General features: G+C 48.3%; 1 protein-coding gene across 2 annotated transcripts; it reads left to right on the top strand.

Annotated features, from left to right (window-relative positions):
- Positions 1-1191: 1191 nt before the first annotated feature.
- Susd3 (sushi domain containing 3) lies at positions 1192-20515 on the top strand. 2 transcript variants are annotated; one of them, XM_042686831.1, is made up of 5 exons: positions 1192-1310; positions 11648-11836; positions 14562-14709; positions 15873-16037; positions 19998-20515. In XM_042686831.1, exons 1-5 carry the CDS (start codon positions 1223-1225, stop codon positions 20212-20214), a joined length of 807 nt encoding a protein of 268 aa, XP_042542765.1. In that variant the 5' UTR covers positions 1192-1222; the 3' UTR covers positions 20215-20515. The 2 variants fall into 2 exon arrangements, with proteins under 2 accessions (XP_042542765.1, XP_042542766.1); XM_042686832.1 differs by having other exon boundaries at positions 19863-20089.
- The last annotated feature ends 466 nt before the right edge of the window (positions 20516-20981 follow it).

The following is a 20981-nucleotide window of genomic DNA, read 5'->3' as shown; positions in this document are numbered from 1 at the left end:
CAGTGGTATGGTACATGGTCCTGCCCTTCCCCATTGGGCAGAGAGGACACACATGCTCAGTTTTGCACGGAGGAAATTGAAGAAAGCATCATCAGTGGCCCACAGTCCAGAATGAGATATTAGGGAGTGAAACCAACTCTGATAGAGAGTGAGAAAAGTCCCTTGTGTGTTCCTCAGCTTCTGCGGACTCACAAAGCAGAGGTCAGGAGAGAGCCTGTCCTACTGGATCCCCACTCTATAGTCTCCCAGATTAACTACATTCCTCATGGTCACTTGCCTGGCTAGAGCCATACCTGTCCCAGCTTTGCCAGTATCTGGATTATCTTCCTAGCCTTCTCAAGGCATGCCATAGGCCAGCCACTCTGAGATTCTGGTTGTCCTTGGAGAAGCCAATCGTATTCCTACCTCAGAACCCTTGCATTTCCTACCTCTGCTAGAGTAACTTTCCTGAGAAAATCCAAATCTCTCCCTGGCTATTGTGTAGGTAAGGGATTGTCTCTAAGACCCTGGGGGTAGGAGGGCTGCAGAGGGAGAAGAATGGGTGAACCACACAGTTCTGGGCCCAGAGAGGCCCACCCAGGGAGCTGGATATGAGGGGGTCAGCTAGAAAAGTGTGTGTGTGTGTGTGTGTGTGGTGTGTGCACACGCTTGCTGCTAATCCTACTCACATCAGAGGATTACAGTATGACCAGCCTCCTCAGGAGAATCTGAGAGGGCCTGGCCTATAAGTGAGATCCAAGAGAAACAGACCACATAAGACACGCTGGTAGTAGTCTAAGGAGCAGGGGAAAAGGGATTTTGTTTTCAACTCTTTGGCACCTGTTCAACTATGCACCCCGAGACGGAACAACCCTAATCGAAACACAAACAAACATATGGAAACACGTGAAAAATCACTCTAGGAGCCAAGATGGGGGAACAGGACAGGAGGGTCCAGGAGAGGAAAAGGCATGGGAAGCTTCCAAGGAACACCTGTCCAGGACTGGCTTCAGGAATGCAGTCACAGAGCGGGGCTCCTCGTGGTCGCCCCAGCCAGAACCCTGCCCCTACCTGTCCCTAGCGAGGGCCTCCCCTCCAGGCACAACGTGGGCCTGTCCAAGGCTAGGCACCACGCCTCGGGGGCGTGGCTGGGGGCGTGGCGGACACGCCCCCTGCGCACACCCCTCGGGGCCCCGCCCCCTGTCTCCTCCGACCAGGGAAGCCGCGGCGGAGCGCGCGCAAGATGCCCCGGGTGGCCGAGACCCTCCGCGGCAGGGCGAAGCCCCGGGGCCGGGCCGGGAACACCACGCCCGCCGCGGTGAACCGTACAGGTGAGCACTGGGGTGTAAGGTCTCCGAGGGGAGCTCCCTCTACCCTTATCACAGACGGGGCGGAGCGGGGAGGGGGGAGGCGAGGAACGAGGGGGCAGCATTGCATTGCTAGGGGGTGTGCACGGCCCGGGACGCCTGGGTTACACAGCTGAGGGTGCCCAAAAGAAGAACCTCCCCGACTTCCCGCGCACGAGCCGAGACCCGGCAGTGGGGCGGACGGGACGCAGCAGCCCGCTCTGCGGGTTCCCGCACTCGGGTTCCCGAAGGTCCCGGGAAGTCCGAACCGGTCCCACCCCGCGGGGCACGCAGCCCCCCGGGGCGCCCTCTTCGTGCTGCAGGCAGGTGTCCTCTTCGAGGTTCCTTGGTGACCACCCCAGCCAGCCTCGCCTTACAAAAGGAGAAACTGATCCTGTGAGCGAGAAGGGACTGGCCGAGGTCACCATGCAGTGGGGCCTAGAGTTGGCTTAGGCTCTTAAAAGGTTCAAAGGTCTCCAGAAGGAAGGAAGCTTTTATTTTACTTTTAAGCGTATAGTTTCAAAAATACGCGTAAGAGGTTTCACCTTCAGTGCCCAAGGCTCCCGTTCCGGTTTGAACGCCAGCTTTGCACCATGAATGCTTCTAAAGTGGAATCCATTTACCAACACAACCAAACCCGAACCCTGCAACTTCTATATTCCTAAAGTTCAGTCTCCTGGCCACTGCCCACCTGGGTTGGATTTGAGGGTCTTGGGGAACTCGGCTGAAGCCCGATTGATTTAGTCTCTTGCCCCAAGAGGAAGCTGGGGCTTGAAGGCTGACATGAGGAGTCTGGTTACTGCTTAGCATTGCAGAAGCTGAAAGGCTTGCCCCAGTCCTGGTGGATTTGGTTTATTTTGGTTGACACTATCCTACCCCATCAGCCAAATGCTCAGGGTCATTAATTTGGCCTTGGGGGGCCAAATTAGGGACAATTTGCTTCTATAAGTTTGGGGCCAGCTCTGAACCTGGTATGGCCTGGGACTCAAAAGAGTCCTTTTGGCCTATCAGCCTGGAGGAGGCGATTTCAAGATTAGGAGAGCTGGTGGGACTTGCCCAAGGTCAGCCTGGAAAGGCTGGAGGCTCTGATACATTAGCACACAAAAGGCTGTTTAGTTGGGGATGGGTTGGGGGGTCTTACTTATCCCAGTCTGGCTCCTGGGAGCTTCCAGTAAGCTCTGAAACAGCTTCTTCTCAGTGATGCACCTGTGAGGTCCAGTCTCTGGGCACTTCCCACTTGTGAGGCAAGCCCCTCCCCTCCTCCTGGTTAGAGATGTGGTTACAATCCTCCCTCTGACCTGTGATGAGTTTCCTGAGCCTCAGTTTCCCTATGTACTAAGTGATCAATATTGTATACCTGCGTGGCTGTGGACAGGCCACGTGGAGTCCTGGGATCATCCTTGCCCTGCCCTGAGTAATGCTGTAATATGGACTCCCATGGCTCCATCCCTGATAGTCTCAGTCTTGTATGCTGTGATATGGGTCATGAAGTGAAGGGATGGAGCTAAGGTCTTTTTGAGATTTGTTATTGTCTAAACAGTGGTTGGGGGTGTGGATGCCCAGCCCCCCATCATAGAATGGGTGTTATCACTAGCCTTCCTAGGGTAGATAGAAAGGACAGAGAGCCAGTATCCTATGGGTCTGTTGTCTTCCAGGGGAGGTAGAGGATGGCTCAGAGTAGGGTTTAGAATATTTGTGGAATGGCAGGCCCTGGCCCTGCTCCCAAGGTAGCTCTGTACTCCCTAATCTGGGAGGCCTTCCAGGGACACAGGGTTCCAGAGACTGGAGGCCACCCCCTTAGCACTCTTGGAAGGGACCTTGAAGAGTTCCAGAAAGAAATGCCTAATGGGTAGGTAAAGCAGGCTCTGTGGTTTTATTTCTTCAGCCAAAGGGCTGGGCTGTACCCATTTTACAGAGGAGAACTGAGGCCCACTGGGAGCCAGTGTGATTAAAACGGGGCCTACTGATGCCTTGAGATGTGGCTGTGGTCTCCTGCTAGGCAGAGCTGCTGATGAGAGGCAGAGCACAAGAAGCCTCCGTTTCTTGACCCTTTAGGCATTTGGGCAACACAATTTTTCTTAGTTAAAATTTTCCCAGTTCAGTTCTGGGAAGAAGAGAGTATACAGTTCACAATATGGGGCTCTGCTTAGGAGATACAGCTCTTTAGGAGCTCTGAAGTTGGTGCTATTCTTCCCTTGAGAGATAAGCTCAGAGAGGGAAGTGACTCTAAGAACACTTAGCCAGAGTTATGGGCCTTCCATATTTAGCGTTGGTGCTACATATCATCTACTAAAGTCTTGGAAGGTTCTATTCTCTAGAGTTTCTGTATATGCATAAGTCACCTCTGAGAACTCTTGAGAAAATCTCCTCTAAGGATTCCCATTTTGTATTTAAAGAAACTGAGTCCTGGAGCAAAATCATACAGGGACTCATTAGCAAGTAGAGATCCAGGCCCAACTTGCAACTCCTGTTGAGACTGAGTCCAGTGGCCTGCCATCCCTTCTCCTAGGACCCTCTGACAGCATAAAAGGGCACTGACTAAAAAGGTCAGGGTGAGGAGATGGTGCGGGCTCCAGGGGGGAGGGAAGAAGGGACTGGCCTGTAGTCCAAAGTTCCAGATAAAAGATTAACAAGCAAGAATCTTCGTTACACTCACTGGCCTCAAGGACTAGGGGGGGTGGGGCTGGGAGAATAGAGGCCCTGCCCAGGGCAGGCCACGTGCCCCCATGATGTAAGGGCCTGGGAACACTGCTGAGGCGTATGTGCTAGGCAGATGTCAGGTGGGGGACACAGGCTAGGAGTCCCTAGCTGGGGGGGGTGGCCTTATGTGCTTCTGTCTTCAACACTATCCTATGAGATATGGCCAGGCTCAACCTTGTGTGTGTGTGTGTTTTTCATTTGCACTAAACCATTCACTTTGTTCTGTTTGTGTTTTCCTTTTCTTGAAGATTTAGTTCTACATAATGCATAAAAAGAGGTTTCACAGGTGCCTGCATCATAATGCGCCAGGGACAGAGCTCTTCTTAGCTATTCAAGAGGCTGAGATCTGAGGATCCCAGTTCAAAGCCAGCTCTGCCAGGAAAGTCTATGAGACTCTTATCACCATTTAACTACCATAAAACTAGAAGTGGAGCTGTGGTTCAAGTGAGAGAGTGATAGCCCTGAGTGAAAAAACTCAGGAATAGTACTCAGGCCCTGAGTTCAAGCAGGCCTCAGGACAACACCATATGTGCGCACATGAGCGCGTGCGCGTGCGCGCGCGCACACACACACACACACACACACACACACACACACACACACACACACACACATACACATGCATCAGAGCTGAGGCCAAAAGGTTGAGGATCAGAGGGGGACACATTGAGGATGGGAAGTCATACAGTGTCCAGTGTCCCTGGGGACCCTTAAGTAAGACAGAAAGACAATTCTGCCTCAGACCATGCCTGCAGAGTTGGTCTGGAGGGGCATCAGAGAGAGATGCTGTGCTTTAAGCAGGGGACAAAGTAGCTGGGATTCAACTCTTAGGTACTACATGTGAAAGGTCCTAGGGAGTGGGGCTCAGTGAGGAATGGCCATGGGTCTGCAGGGCGTAGGGGCTCATGTAAGGGTGGCTGGGGTTTGCAGTTGAGTTTTGGGGGGATCTCTCTTATTAGGGATTAGGAATATGATGGTCAGAGACCACCAGTCATGGTAAATTTTCAAACATCCCTGGAGAGGTATGGTTACAGACTTCATGGGCTGTAGTCCTGATTCTGCACCTCTATCATCCCTATACTTTTGTTTTTTGCTAGTCATGGGGCTTGAACTCAGGACCTGGTGACTGTTCCTTAGATTTTTTCATTCAAGGCTGGTGATCTACCACTTTAGCCACACCTCTACTTCCAGTTTTTTGCTAATTAGTTGGAGATAAGAGTCTCACATACTTTCCTGCCCAGGCTGGCTTTGAATGGTGATCCTCAGAATTCAGCCTCTTGAGTAGCTATGATTACCAGCATGAGCCACTCTCGACCAGCACATCCTATCCTTTTTATATGGGCTTGAGTCCTGTGGGAACAGCCATCCTCAGCTCTGCTAATGTTTTCTCAGGAAACTCAGCTAGGTTTGTAGGCCTCAGTTTCCTCATCTGGAAAAATGGGCTCAGCCCAGAGTTTAAAAGAGTTTGCTAGCTTTCCAAGGCAGGGATGGGGGCAGGACCCTGATGGAATCTAGGGGTCAGAGTTTTCTATGGGCCGTGGACTGGAAGGATGGGGACCTTGGGGATGAAGGCCTTCTGGGCTATCATGTTTGGTGCTCTGGGTACCATTATGCCCTGGGATACTTGGGATATGACTTAAAGTCCCAATCAGGAGGCTGAGATTTGAGCATCCAAGTTTGAAGCCAACCTGGGAAGACAAATCTGAAAGACTCCTCTCTCCAGTTAGCCAGCCAAAAGCTGGAAGCGGAGCTGTGGCCCGTTGGTAGAGTACCAGCCTTGAGCAAAAATGCTGAGGGACAGTGGTCCTGAGTTCAAGTCCCACTCAGGTTGGTCCTATGTGTTAGTTCCTGCTTCCGTGTCTCTACAATTTAACCCTATTCCTGTGACTGGGTCAGGTAAGGATCAGAACCCAGAGGCCAGGAGTTAACTCCCTCAGAAACCTATCTGGGGCTGGAAGAAGGCTAAGGGCTCCTCAAGGTTGCTCCTAGAGAGGGCTGGGTCCCACTAGTAACTTGGGGTGCCTGCCTGTACCTGCATTGATTGTATGTAGATTAAAGAAAGCTGGGCTTTGCTGGGTGGAAGGCTCCCTGAACTACACAAGTAAACAAGGCAGGGCCAGCCCCAGTGGGGCTTGCCCCCTTCCCGGCATTGTCACCTTCCCCATACACATCTATTTTATTTGATTTTGGCAGTAGTGGGATTTGAACTCAGGTCTCTGTGCTTGCTAGGAGTACTTGAGACATGCCCCCAGTTCTGCTTCTTTCTTTCTTCCTTTTTTCCTTCCTTTCTTTCTTCCTTCCTTTCTTCTTCCTTCTTTCCTTTCTTTCTTTCTCTGTCTTTCACTCTCTTTCTTTCCTTTCTCTCTCTCTTTCCTTTTTTATATCACTTTCTTTTGTGCCATTATGGACGCTTGAACTCAGGACCTGAGTGCTCTTCCTTAGTTTTTTTGCTCAAGGCTGGCACTCTACCACTTGAGCCACAGCTCCAGTTCTCACTGTTTGGTGGTTAATTGGAGATAAGGGTTTCACCCTTTTTCTTGCCAGGGCTGGCATTGAACCATAACCCTCAGATCTCAGCCTCCTAAATAGTTATAAGTATAGGCATGTGAGCCACCAGTACCTAGTTTTAATTTCTTTCTTTAAGTTCTTTTTTTAAAATCATTGTTATTATAAAAGTGATGTCCAGAAGGGTTACAGTTATATAAGTCAGGTAAAGAATATGTCTCTTTTTGGACAATGTCACCCTTTCCCTTGCTCTCTTCCAGTTTTCATTTCAATTTTAAAGGAAGAACTATTCCTACCACATAGCGAGGAGCAGGGGCTCTGCCTCGTGAGGGCCCCTTGTTAGCTGGCTAGGAAATGTATAGTCTGATGCTGTGTTTGGAGTCAGGACTACATTTGAAGTCCTCTATTGTGGGTCTCCTAGAGACCGCCTCCCCCCACCTCTACTAAAACCCAGCCTTCTCTGCCCACTTTGCCCAGGCACAGCTTTGGGGCTGCTGCCCATTTTGCTGGACCTGAATTGTTTTTATTTAAGTATTTCATTTGCCCCTGCATCCTGGTTTCTTACAGCGCAGTGTGACTGGGGGCTGTTTCCCTTTCTTTGACTGTGGGTAAATGACATCATTCTTGCCCCCACCCCATGCAGTGGAGGCTCAGTGACAGAAGCCGGAAGTCTGTCCTTGAAGATTTGGGGCTGCCTGGGTTGTGGCTGGTGCACACTGCGAAGTGTGCCAAAGCCTGTAGTTGCTGTCTGAAGACACAAACACCCACCACAGCGGAACCCAGCTGCAGAGCACAGGATGTGGCTGTTGACAGACTTAGTGTGAACTGAGTTGGGACATCTCATTACCCCACTCTTCTCCTGCTAGGCTATCCACACTGCTGTCCCTAAGACACACGTAGGGGTAGTTTGTGGTGGTAGTTTCCTTCTGTAGATATCTCTTCTAGTCTCCCCTGCCAGGAAGCTAGTGTAGAACTGCAAGTGGGGAACACAGGTCCCAGGCAGGGAGTGACAAGGGCCCCCAATATCTCCCATCAAAAGGCCCTGCCAGCCCCTCAACCCAGGTTCACTAGTGGCCGCCGATTCATAGGAGGCCTTGGCCTGTCATACCCCTTATGCATAGCAGAGACCTCCGTTCCCAGACCTGTGCCAGTTTAGTATCAACAGGTCTGAGCCCACCCTAGGCAGGGACCTCCTGCTCAGGAAGAGGCAGAAGAGGTCAATTCTGTGGCAGCCAGACTGTGAGAGGCTCCTCTGGCATTTTTATTCCTTCCTGGCACACAGCAGAAGAAAAAGGACATTTTTGTCTAAGACTGGAACTCAAACTTGCTCTACTACTTGAGCCACGCCTCTAGCTCCCCCGCCCCCTGCAAAGGATTTTAGAACTATACCCAAGCACCATTCTGCCCTCATATCACCCCTTGCCTGCTTCCTCACATACTTGTCTGACCCTGTGCCTACGCTACCTGTCATTTATTTTGGGATGAGGTCTTAGTTTGAAATGATGAGGCATAACTTAAATGGTAAAACACCTGCCTAGAAAGCATGAAGTTCTGAGTTCAACGCTCAGTACCACCCCCCCCCCCACTTCAAAAACGTTAAATGATGGATCGATGCCCATGTGTGCTTTATCAGATAGACCAGTGCACTCCCCCTCACTGACTTCCCTCCCCAATGCACCCTTTACCATAGTTGTTACAAATCTCTGGTGGGTGGTAGGGTGGGCCTCTTCTGCTGGCCCAGCCTTACAAGAATGCAGAAGTTACTGCTCTAAATTGAGCACTGGGAAGTGCTGGCTGCCTGGTGTCCTGTGGAAGGGTCTGATAGCTGGCCCATGGCTGCCTTATTGTCTGCCATAGTTCTGAAACCCCCCTGTCTACTTCTCTGGTCAGTAAGTCAGTATATATCCAGAGAGATCCCAGGACCTGAAAAAGCAAAAGGTTTCCTTTCCTTGAGAGAGTACAGAGTCGTACTTCCTTTTTTCATTCTTGCTTTGATGCCTGTGGATACAGAGCTGGTAGCTATGAGGAAGAAAATTCTAGAGTCAAGAGTTTAAGTTTCAAGGCTGAGTATTGTGGTCCTGCCTTGTAATCTCAGCTACATGGAAGGTATAAATAAGAAGTTCATAGACCAAAAGCAGTTTGGGCAAAAAGCATGAGACCCTACCTTTAAAAAAAAAAACTAAAACAAAAAAGGCTGGAGGTGTGGTTCAGTTGGTAGAGCGCAGTTCAAGTTCCAGCTGAACCCCTGGGAGCTGAGTGACCCAAGGCCAGGAAGGGTCATCTGAGGGCTTCAGGAAATGGTCCAGACCAGAGGTTTTAAACCACACCGAACACAGAGTTATGCTCTGGGTCAGTATGCCCCGCACTCTGAGCCAACACTCCCAACATCCTGCATACACCATCATATATACCATCCTAGAACTTGTCCATTCCTCCCACACCCTCATCAGAAAATCTGTTAAAAACAGTTTAACCTGCTTTTGTTGTTGTTGTTGTTGTTTTGCTGGTCATGGGGCGCTGTCCCTCAGCTCTTCAGCTCAAGGCTAGTGTTCTACCACTTGAGCCACAGCTCCACTTCTGGCTTTTTCTGCTTATGTGGTAATGAGGAATTGAACCTAGAGTCTCATGCATGCAAGGCAAGCATTCTACCACTGAGCCACCTTCCCAGCCCCTTAACCTGGTTTTAATCTCAACCAAATTAAAAAAAATTAAATCCACAATAACAAAAAAAGCCAGGCTCTGGTGGCTCACACCTGTGATCCTAGCTACCTTGGAGGTTGAGATTTGAAGATTGAAATTCAAAGCCAGGCAAAGCAGTTAAGTCCATGAGACTCTTACAACTAACAAACTACTCAGAAAAAGCCAGTGGAGCTGTGGCTCAGTGGTAGAGTACTTTCTAGTCTTGAGCAAACAGAATCTCAGGGACAGTGCCCAGGCCCTGACTTCAAGACCCAGGAATGGCAGGCACACACACACACACACACACACACACACACACAAAGCCAGCATCTCAGGTCTTAAATATGTAGAAATACTTTTTTTTTTCTAGTTGTGAGCTTGAACTCAGGGCCTGAGTGTTGTCCCTGAGCTCTTTTGCTCAAGGCTAGCACTCTACCACTTTGAGCCACAGCTCCACTTTCTGTTTTCTTGTGGTTAATTGGAGATAAGAGTCTCAGGGACTTTTGTGCCTGGCCTGGCTTTGAACCACAATCCTCAAATCTCAGCCTCCTGAGTACCTAGCATTATAGACATGAGCCACCAGCACCCAGCCTGTGTAAGTATTTCTTAGTTGAAATATTTTCCTCTTGATTTTAACAGCCCTATTGGGCTCTAATTCATATAAAATTCACTCATTTAAAGTATACAACTCAGGCACTGGTGGTTCACACTTGTAATCTTAGCAACCCAGAGGCTAATATCTGAGGATTGAGGTTCAGAGACAGCTTGGGCTTGAGACTCTTCTCTGCAGTTAGCCATCAAATATTTGGGAGGGGAGCTATGGCTCAAATAGTAGAGCACCACTGAGTTCAAGTCCCAGGATGGGTACAGGAGCAGGAGGAGAAGGAGGAGGAGGAGAAGGAGGAGAAGGAGGAGGAGGAGGAGGAGGAGGAAGAGGCAGGGGACCACCCCGAGACTTTAGACTGTTTTACCACTTCCAAAGAAGACCCTGTCCCCTAGGCAGTTCAATTCACTTGCTCCCTTTATCCTCTCACAGCTACCAATCTGCTGTCTCTCTGGATTTCCCTATTTTGGACATTTCATATAAATGAAGTCATGCAATACATAGCCCTTTGTGTCTCTGTCACTGAGTGTGTGTGTGTGTGTGTGTGTGTGTGTGTGTGTGTGTGTGTGTGTGTGTGTGTACCCAGAGATTGAACTTAAGGCCTTGCTCTCTTGCTCGATTTTTGTTTATTTTTTATTTTTTGGGTCCGGTCATGGGGCCTGAACTCTGGGCCTGGACGCTGTCCCTCAGCTCTTCAGCTCAAGGCTAGCACTCTACCACTTGAGCCACAGCACCACTTCTGGCTTTTTTCTTTTTGCTTATGTGGTGCTGAGGAATCGAACCCAGGGCCTCATGCATGCAAGGCAAGCGCTCTACCACTGAGCCACCTTCCCAGCCCCTTTTATTTTTTTTTAACGCTGGGGCTATACTTTTTGAACTACACTTCCACTTTGGGCTTTTTGCTGGTTAATTGGAGATAAGATACTCACAGGCTTTCCTGCCTGGTCTGGCTTTGAACTGCAATCCCCATAGCTCAGTCTTCTGAGCAGCTAGAATTGTAGACGTCAGCCAATAATACCCAGCTTGTTCTTTTTCCAAATACCTTCTTCAAATTTTTTTTTGGGGGGGGTCCGTTTGTGGGGCCTGAACTCTGGGCCTGGGCGCTGTCCCTCAGCTCTTCAGCTCAAGGCTAGCGCTCTACCACTTGAGCCACAGCACCACTTCCGGCTTTTTTCTTTTTGCTTATATGGTGCTGAGGAATCGAACCCAGGGCCTCATACATGCAAGGCAAGTGCTCTACCACTGAGCCACCTTCCCAGCCCCTCTAATTTTTTTTTATCTTGAGTTGTTTTTCAATTATTAGGAAGTCACAAATGCCTTTTACTTTTCATGCCTTCTTTATCTCTTTTCTTCCACCTTTAATTTCTGCCTTTGGAGCTCTGCTTAGATAATAGTGGCATATTTGCATTTATTGTCTTTTTTTTTTTCTGGTGTCAGTTCTGGGCTTGAACTCAGGGCCTGGGTGCTGCCCCTGAACTTTTTTTGCTCAAGGCTCTACCACTTGAGCCACAGCCCACTTCTGGCTTTTTCAGTGGGTAATTAGATATGAGAGTCTCATGGACTTTCCTGCTTGGGCTGTCTTCAAACCACAATTCTTAGCTCTCAGTCGTGAGTAGCTAGGATTACAGGCATGAGCCATTGGCACCTGACCATGTCTTCTAATGTTTATTAATTTTGTAACTGGAGTCCTCAGCAGGGTCCCAACATTTGGGTGGTCCCCAAGGACCTTTTCCAGAGGGTCCTTCAGCCTTGGGGGGATCCCTCCTTATTGCCAACACCTCCCTTTCGCCCACGCCAAGCTGCTGGTAGCCTCACAGCCTTTCTCTCTCCCCAGGCACATGTGCCCAGCTGCAGCCACCCCCAAGGGGCACTTTGCAAGTCCTCCGTGGCAACGGCACCTCCGTGGGGACTGTGCTCGTGTTCCACTGCCCCTCCGGCCACCAGATGGTAGGGTCTGGCCTCCTCACCTGTGCCTGGAAGGAGAACATCGCTGACTGGTCTTCAGGGACCCCTGTGTGCAAATGTAAGACCCTTCTCTCCTGAGCCACATTGGTTCAATGGCTGCTGAGTCGGGGGAGAGGACTAAATCCAGTTATGTGCATAGTCCTAGGTGTGTAGGCATCGGCTTCTTAGGTGCTTAAGTTTCCATCCCTTGTGGCTTGACAGTGGCCAGTAACTCCTCAAGACTGAGCATGGACTCTAGTCCTAGCTGCTGGTTCAAATCTTGCTTTTACACTGGCCCCTAAGCCCCAAGAGACCATCTGTGTTGTCTGAGCTGGTGCTTTGCTACTGATTAAACAGGAAACCCATCCTCCCTTCTTCTTCCTTCCTCCTCCCTCCCTCTATCTGTCTCTACCTTCATGTGGCAAATCCTAATAGACTACTCTACGTAAAAGGATTCTAGGTACTGGGAACATACTGGACCAGAATATGTCTGATCATGGGGCTTTTGGTCTTAGGGAAGGGGTTGTTTTCTGTGGCAAAGGGTGTTGAACAGTCAGTAAGATGGAACTCTCACACATCATTGTCCAAAGCAAAATATATTTCCCTGTTTATTATCTTAATGTGTTTTGTACATAAAAATGACTTCAGAGTTAAAATAGCTTGGCTGATGCTGCATGTATATCCTACAGAACTTCTCAGAGCCTTTAACTTATTCACATGCTGAGTGAATCTTTAAGAATGACAGTATTTGTTAGGACTAGTTTCCAAGAGGCAAAAAACCCCAAATGACAAGTAGAATCAAGGTAGCATTTCCCCCTACAGAATGAATAGCCAGGCTTGGAGCATGCTCCACTACAGCGGGACCCAGGCTCCTACTGTTAACCTGAGTTGGTGACAATTGTTTCAAGTAGGGCTTATAGGATGGTGGCCCCTAAGGGCAAAGGTCACACATCAACATTTCAAGGAAGATTCTTAGAAGTAGTCCCTGACCACTATTCTTTATCCACTATTGGCTGGAATGCAGTTGTGTCACTGCTGGGCAATGGAGGTCTCCGTTCTGTTGTTTTTGTAATTAATATTATCATCATCATCTTTAAGTAGTTGTACAAAGGTGCATTGTACTCATAAATGGACTTAACATAACAGTTTATGAGTATAATGCATCTTTTATATATTTTTTAATTGTAAAGATACTGTAAGAGGGGTTACAGTTACATGAGCAAGGTAATGAATCTGTTTCCTATTGAGCATTGTTACCCCTTCCTTTGTTTTTCCCTACCATCCCTTTCCTCCCCAACTCTTCCCTCTCCCCCCAACCAAAGTTGTAAAGTTTGTTTTCTACATAGTGTCTTGTACATCTCGTTGTTACAATGGGTCAGCCTGCATCCTTATTTCACCATTTTTTAATTTCCCTTGCCTTCCCCAAATTAGAAAAATGTATATACAAGATGCAGGACACAATCAAATACAGTGACAACAGGGGTTATACCATGGGGGAAGAATATACAAAGAAACAAAAAAAATCACATAGTACATTATAAGTACATTGAAAAAAACAACAAAAAAGATAAAAATCTCTTGTGTTCCTATCTTGGGGTTCATTTCGCTTAGCATCATCTTATATGGTCATATGTACATAGCTTTTGACCTCTTATGCTCATCCTAGACATATACTAGTTATTGCAGATAAGGGAAACCGTGGGACCTATGTTTCTATAGGCCTGGCTTACTTCACTTAATATAATTTTTTCCAAGTGTTTCCATTTCCTAACAAATAGGGCGGTGTCATTCTTTCTGAGTATAATGCATCTTGATCATGTCATCCCTTCTACCTTTCTCCCTTATCTCTTCCATCCCCTTGGTTGGGGTTGGGTTGGAGTTGGGGTTGGGGGTGCTGTCATCTAGCAGGGGAAATGTGACTAGAGACAGGAACTATGTCCACTTTGGGGCAAAAGCATATAATGTTGTTCAAATTAAGACCCTGGTATCTTTTTTTTCTTCCAGAACATCCCTTAGACTCTATAGGTATGAGCCAGATGCTGTGGCTCATGCCTATAATCCTAGCTTCTTAGGAATCTGAGATCTAAGTTTTAAAGTCCAAAGCCAACCTGAGCAGGAAAATCTACGAGAGTCTTCTCTCCATTTAACCACCGGAAAGCCAGAAGTGGAGCTGCAACTCAAGTGGTAGAATGCTATTCTTGAGTGAAAAAGCTAAGGCATAGTGCCTATGCCCTGAATTCAAGCTCCAGTTATGGCACACACACACAAAAAGAATCTATGGAACTGGTTCTTAGATTATACAAATGTCCTTTGACCCTAATCATGAATATTTTCTTTGCCTTTGCTTCATCCTGTAGAGTGACCAGAGAAGGCCCCTGAAGAGTTTTGCCTACTTGGGCAGAACAGTGGGCTGATTCAACAGTTCACTTTGGTGTGCACCTTTCAGCATCTGGTCCACAGCCCAGCCTTGTGCTCTAAATCAGGGATGCAAGAGTGCAAGCCAGTGAGGCCATTATCTGATCTTGCAAGAGCAACTCCATTGTACTCCCTGAAAACTTCTAAATACCCTGCAGAATCCTACTCAAGTTCTTCCTCCCTGGAGGAAGTCTTCCTTGATAGCCTCCCTCAAGTGAAATCTGTATAAATTCTTGCCTCAGCCACAAGTGACTCTTCTCAAAACAGAGTTCACTGAGAATGAGAAAGGCCTGATCCCTATCCCCTATCCCCCCACCCCTGACCCCGACCCCTGTGCTTGGTGGATCTGGGCCAGCTGTCCCAGGAGCTGGTGGTTGTCTCCTTAACAGCTGTGCCGCCACATGAGACCTTTGGCTTCAAGGTGGCAGTCATCGCTTCCATCGTGAGCTGTGCCATCATCTTGCTCATGTCTGTGGCCTTCCTCACCTGCTGCTTCCTCAAGTGTGTGAAGAGGAGTGAACAGCAGCGCTCCAACAGGTATGGTGGCCTGGTGGTCCTCGGATGCACCCTGCTCAAGGGATGCTGCCATAGCTGCTACAGACACCCTGGATCTGTGTCTGTGGATGGTGTGGAAAGTGGTACATGGTGGCTCTGAGACTTCTATTCTTAAAGCTGTGTATGCACACACAGGACAAACACTATGCTCCATTAGTGGCATTTGGGACAACTGAAGAATGCCTTCAGCTGAGGTGAGTGCCACAGATTTAAGAATTACAGCCCATAAGCAAAATATGACCACTGAAGGGCTTCTTAATACAGTTACTAATGTGTGTGTGTGTGTGTGTGTGTGTGTGTGTACCAGTGCTGGGAGCTTGAACTCAAGGCCTGGGTGCTGTCCCTTAGTTTTTTTGCTCAGGATTGGCTCTCTACCACTTGAGCAACAACTCCACTTATGGCTTTTTTGCGGGTTAACTGGAAATAAGAATCACATGGACTTTCCTGCTCAGACTGTCTTGAGCTACCAACTTTATTTTTTTTTGGGGGGGGGGTCCGGTCGTGGGGCCTGAACTCTGGGCCTGGGCGCTGTCCCTCAGCTCTTCAGCTCAAGGCTAGCGCTCTACTGCTTGAGCCACAACGCCACTTCCGGCTTTTTTCTTATGTGGTGCTGAGGAATCGAACCCAGGGCCTTTGGCATGCAAGGCAAGCGCTCTACCACTGAGCTACCAACTTTATATCTCAGCTTCCTGAGTAACTAAGTGTGAGCCACTGGTGCCTGGCAGTAATGGATTCTTTTCTGGTTGTATTGTCTGACTGCGGTAAAATATACATAACACAAATGCATCATTTGAGCCATCTCTAAGTGTGCTGTTCAGTGGCACAAACTCACTCGTAAATCTGTTCAGCTAGCAGCACTGCCCACGGCTAGAGCATCTACTGTCTGTTTTCCTAAGTCACCTTTTATGGGATCACAGCCATGCTTCTGGGTGACTGTTCTTGGCTGCTCTCCAGTGGTGGAGGCAGAGTTAAGTTACAGGAGAAACTGGGGTGGGTGAAATGACCCTAAAAGTGTCCCCTGTCTGGCTCCTACAGAGGCTTGCCAACCGCCTCTGCCTGAGGGCATGCTGGGCTGTATGGAGCCACCTCTTTCGTTCCTGTGCCTGCTCAGTGTCCTTCATCCTGAGCTCTCCCCCTTCCCCCAGGACGGCCCAGCTGTGGTACCAACTGAGAGGTGAAGACCTGGAGACAGTACAAGCAGCATACCTAGGCCTCAAGAGCCACAATCTCAACAACAGCAGCAGTGGTGATCGAGGTGGCAAGCCAGGGAGCCGGTCCAGTCAGGCCCATGACAACCACAGCTTTGCTATGTGGGTCACCAGGCTCGGGGCAGGTTGGGGATGTGGGGGGCCAGAAAACCTTTTCCCAGTTTGACCAGAGCCTGGGGCAGCCAGAGCCCTGTGCCTCAACTCCCAACCTTAACACCTGAGCATCCTGAAAGAGACTTCTCAGTTCTCAGAGCTACCCCCACCCACCCAGCCCACTATGAGAATTCAACCCCACAGGAGTGCCAAGGCTTGTGATGACTCCAAGACTGGGTTCCCTCCCAGCCCCAGCAGGACTCAGTGCAAGGCTAAGCCATTGCTCCCCCTCCCATTTTTCCTTCCTCCATCTCTCACATCCTCCCTTCCCTTTCCCTTTCCCTCTCAGAAGCATGAATTGAATGCACACACACACAAGTACACAGCTGTGCTCTCTGTCTCTCTCTGTCTGTCTCTGTCTGTCTGTCTGTCTCTGTCTCTCTCTCCTCAGAATTGGTATAAGGATGTTCTTTTTCTGGCTCCAGAAATCTGACCCTAGTGGCTCAGGGCCCATAGAGAATGTCGGCCAGACTTGCTGTCAGCCAGAATTGCCATCAGTATCAGCACCCACTCTGTGCTCCAAGATCATGCCTAACACTAGGCTACCAGGTCTCTGGAGCCCTTAAACTCAGATTTGTTCTCCTTTGTGGTATGGCTTACCAAGGACCCTGGGTTTATGGTCTTACCAGAGACCCCTGTCCCACTTGGGTCTGGATGGTGTCTCCCATCATGCAGAGATGTGTGTTCCTAGCCTGGCTACTTGCAGGTCTTAGAGATGGGCCCAGAAATGAGCTGTAGGAAAGCATGGGATCTCTGCCAAGGAAAAGTCCCCAATTCCTCCAGTCAGGGAATAAAGAAGGTACTCTGTCCCTAGGCTCAGGATCCAGGGTGACTGCCTGATTTGCTGTGCCTCAGGGGTGACTTTGTCCATTGTGTTGTAATTCAACCAAATCATCCATGAGAAACAAAGATGGGCTCTTTGATTCTTTCTTCTTCTTCTTTTTATGCCAATACTTAGGCTTGAACTCAAGACCTGACTCTGTCTCTTGGCTTTTTTGCTCATGGCTGGTGCTTTACCACTTGAGCCACAGCTTCACTTTTGGTTTTGTTCTGGTTTATTGGAGATAAGAGTCTCACAGACTTTCCTGACCCACCTGGCTTTAAACTGCAATCCACAAATCTCAGCCTTCTGAATAGGTAGGATTAGAGACATGAACCACTAGTGCCTGGCTCTGTTTTCTTTCTTGCTGTAGGAGCCCTGCCTTCAGATGTGTCTTCTTACTTACTCAAGGTGTTCAGGGTTCATCTTGTACCTTCTGTGACCAGCTTGGTACTGCTCTTTTCCTCCTTCCTCCCCTCCTGAAACAAGGACAGAGTGCATTCCCAGCACTAGGGCAGTGCACACCTCAACTACCTTGCCTACAAAGTCAGAAGCAGTGGCTCAGGGGTCAGAGGTCAGGAACTCCTGGCCATTATTGCCCTCAGTATTCTCATACTTCATGTGTGGAAGAGGAAATTGAGGCACAGGGAATGGGGGTGGCCTGTCTGGTCTTACCCGCTCTCTGAGGCCTCCAGGATATCTTTTTTTTTTTTCCTTTTGAGAACTTGCTATGGAACCTTGAAATGTTGCCTAGGTTGGCCTCAGACTTTGAGGCTCCCTCTTGTAGCCTCCTGAGTAGAGGAGACAACAGAGGGACAACATGCCCAACAGGAATCTCATTCTTTCTTTTTTGGAGTAGTACTAGGTATTAGATTTATGGACTCATTTGTTAGGAAAACTTGAGCCACACCTCTAGTCCTTTGCTTTTCAGGTCTTTTGGTTTTTGTTGTTGTTGTTGTTGGGGAGAGCTAGTCCTGGAGCTTGAACTTAGAGCCTGGGTGCTGTCTCTGAGCTTTTTTTTGCTCAAAGCTAGTGCTCTCCACTTGAGCCACAGCTCCACTTGGAGATAAGAATCTCATAGACTTTCCTGCCCAAGCTGACTTTGAACTATAATCCTCAGATCCCAGCCTCCTGAGTAGCTAGGATTACAGGTGTGAGCCATCAGTGCCCGGCTTGCTTTTTAGTTTTTCAGATAAGGTCTCATGCTGTCACCCAAAGCAGCCTCACACCACAATCCTCCTACCTCTGTCTCCTGGATAGTTAGCTGGGATTGTAGGCATGTACTGCACCACACCACACTCAGCTAGGAATCATACTTAATAGCTATTATTACAAATGTACTATATCATTTATTTCTTAATAATTTATATTAATTTTAAATAGCTGTACAAAGGTGTCACCATTTAACAAACCAGTTTATAAATACAATGTATCTTAATCAATAGCACCCCTTTCAACATTTTCATCTATCCCTCCCCTACCAACCCTTCCCTCACTCTCCTCAATTTTGTAGGATATACATTGGACTCTTGACTGCATTCTTCCCATCTTCTCTTCATTCACCTTGACTTTTCTCTTGACTCCACCCCACCTCTTTCAAGTACCTGTTTCCCGGTGCTTATTTTATTGAATGTTGACTTTTCCTTTCTAAGAAATTACATTATTTGAGTTCTCATTGGAACCTACCATATTTCAGTCAATACATTTGTATACACTTTCATACCACCCAATGCATTTACTAGTAAGTACACTATATCCTTTAGATCCTCCCCTACTGACTGGTCAAGTAAGTGTCTTTGCTTAGATCTAGTTTCTTTTGTTGTTGATTTGTTTTTGTACTTGAACCCAGGGCCTCAGACATTCTAGGTAAGTACTCTCCCACTGAGCTACATCCCCAGTCCTATTTTTCCTTTGCTCTTTTTTTTTTTTTTTTGGTCCAGTCGTGGGGCCTGAACTCTGGGCCTGGGCGCTGTCCCTCAGCTCTTCTGCTCAAGGCTAGTGCTCTACCACTTGAGCCACAGTGCCACTTCCGGCTTTTTTCTTATGTGGTGCTGAGGAATCGAACCCAGGGCCTCAGGCATGCAAGGCAAGCGCTCTACCACTGAGCCACCTTCCCAGCCCCTTTTTCCTTTTCTCTTGAGATGGGAGTTCACCATGTTTCCCAGACTGGTATCCAACTCCTGGGCTTAAGTGATTCTTCTTCCTCAGTCTCCTGAGTTACATGCATGTATCACTGTGCCCAGCTTTGTTTTCTTCATTGAGATGATTGCTAGAAATTGATGATGATTCCAGAAATGGATTGTTTGGGCCAAATAGCTTGAATATTTTCACTACCAATTCTTTCTCCCAGAGCTTCCTACAGGTTAATTCAGCCATAGCATAAGGACCACATGCTAATGGTTTGCTCATCCCTTCTTTACAAGTATAAGTTTTGCAGGCCATTTTCACATTCCTTTGATAAATGTTGAGGAAGAATATTTTCCCTAAACTTTTGCCTCCCATAACATTGTGTTAGTCATTCTCTGGTTGCTCACATTACCTGCTAATGTTTTTCTCATGACCTTGGTATCATGAGAGACTGCTTGACCTGTCAACTCAACTGTTCATTTTTATTTTAGTTTGGCTAGGACAGTTCTGGCTAGCAGTTTCCTTTTTATACAGTCACATTTCCTAGGTTATACCTCCCACCTGTGATACCCTCTACCCATCTTGTATCCCAATAAAGAAAAAGACTATGACATAGGAGAAGGGATGGCTGCCGCTAAGGCATCTGGTATTCTGGATGAAGGCAGCTGTGGTTCCACTGGCTGATGTGTGAGGCCCAGGGGCTCCTGCGAATGCTGTCTGGGGCCATGGGTCTGCCCTGGATCTTCCTCATAGATACCAGCTGTTAGACTGTGGGGATCTGTGTTAAAGATGGTCAGACACTCACCTTAGGGGCATTGTGGCCACAGAACTATGGAAGGAACTATGGGAGGATCCTTGGCTGGGAGGGATACCTGGAAGGACCTATAACAGGCTGGAAGAGGCTGGGTTGGAGGTCACTCTGAGAGAGCACTTTCCTCAGCCTATGTCTCCTCTTCTCACAGAGACCTCAGTGATGGCATCAGAGAGCTGGCCAGTGTGACCCATGATGTGGACAAGGACCCCTGGACTTTTGGGCCTGGTTCTTCGAGCACTGGTGGCCTCTCCAACTCACCATGCAACCCTGTGGTGATCCACACAGTGAGCCCAGGGAAGAGCCTAAGAGGCTCCCGGCCCACCACAAGGATAACCACACGGCCTGCCATGTACCTTCCAGGGTGACCCCACCAGTCAGGTACCTGTAATGCAACATGTCCAGCTGGAGGATGGCCAGAGAAATCTGCTTCCAGGTATAAGGAGTCAAGCTGCCACTGAAGGCTGAGGCCCCAGTGGGAAGTGTTCTGTTCCAGGGGAGTCCCGTGGAGATCTTGTAGTAATGACACTGAAGCAGCTGCTGGACCAATGTCCCGGGGCAGCTTCCCTCCAACCAGGGTTCTTTTAAAGAAACTGTGAGACACTTTAAGTAAATCTAGTTTTGCGTAGTAGAATAAAAGAACAGCAATAAAATACTTTTCAGCAAGTATAGATGATTACTTCAAATTATTATTATTTATTATTATTATTATTAGTCGGTTGTGGGGCTTGAACTCTGGGCCTGGGCGCTGTCCCTGAATTCTTCAGCTTAAGGCAAGTGCTCTACCACTTGAGCAACAGCGCCACTTCTGGTTTTCTGGTGGTTAATTGGAGATAAGAGTCTCACTGACTTTCCTGCACAGGCTGGCTTTGAACTGTGATCCTCAGATCTTAGCCTCCTGAGTAGCTAGGATTATAGGATTATATAGGATTATAGGATTATAGGGTTTGGCATGGATGACAAAAACATTCAGGTTTTTTTTTTTTTTTTTTGTGCTAGGTCCCGGCCCTTAACCCCTGACAGGGTTAGGTGGCAGTCAAGATGGCAGAAGTTGAGACAGGGTAGACTAGGGCTCTAGAGATCTACATGAAGGTTTGGAGATTAGCAGGGGGTGATGAGTGTGTGTTTGTTCCCA

The sequence above is a fragment of the Dipodomys spectabilis genome, unplaced genomic scaffold (genome assembly GCF_019054845.1).
Source record: "Dipodomys spectabilis isolate Male_0828 unplaced genomic scaffold, ASM1905484v1 ptg000098l, whole genome shotgun sequence".
Taxonomy (NCBI): Eukaryota; Metazoa; Chordata; class Mammalia; order Rodentia; family Heteromyidae; genus Dipodomys; species Dipodomys spectabilis.
This window is presented reverse-complemented; position numbering and strand designations above follow the sequence as displayed.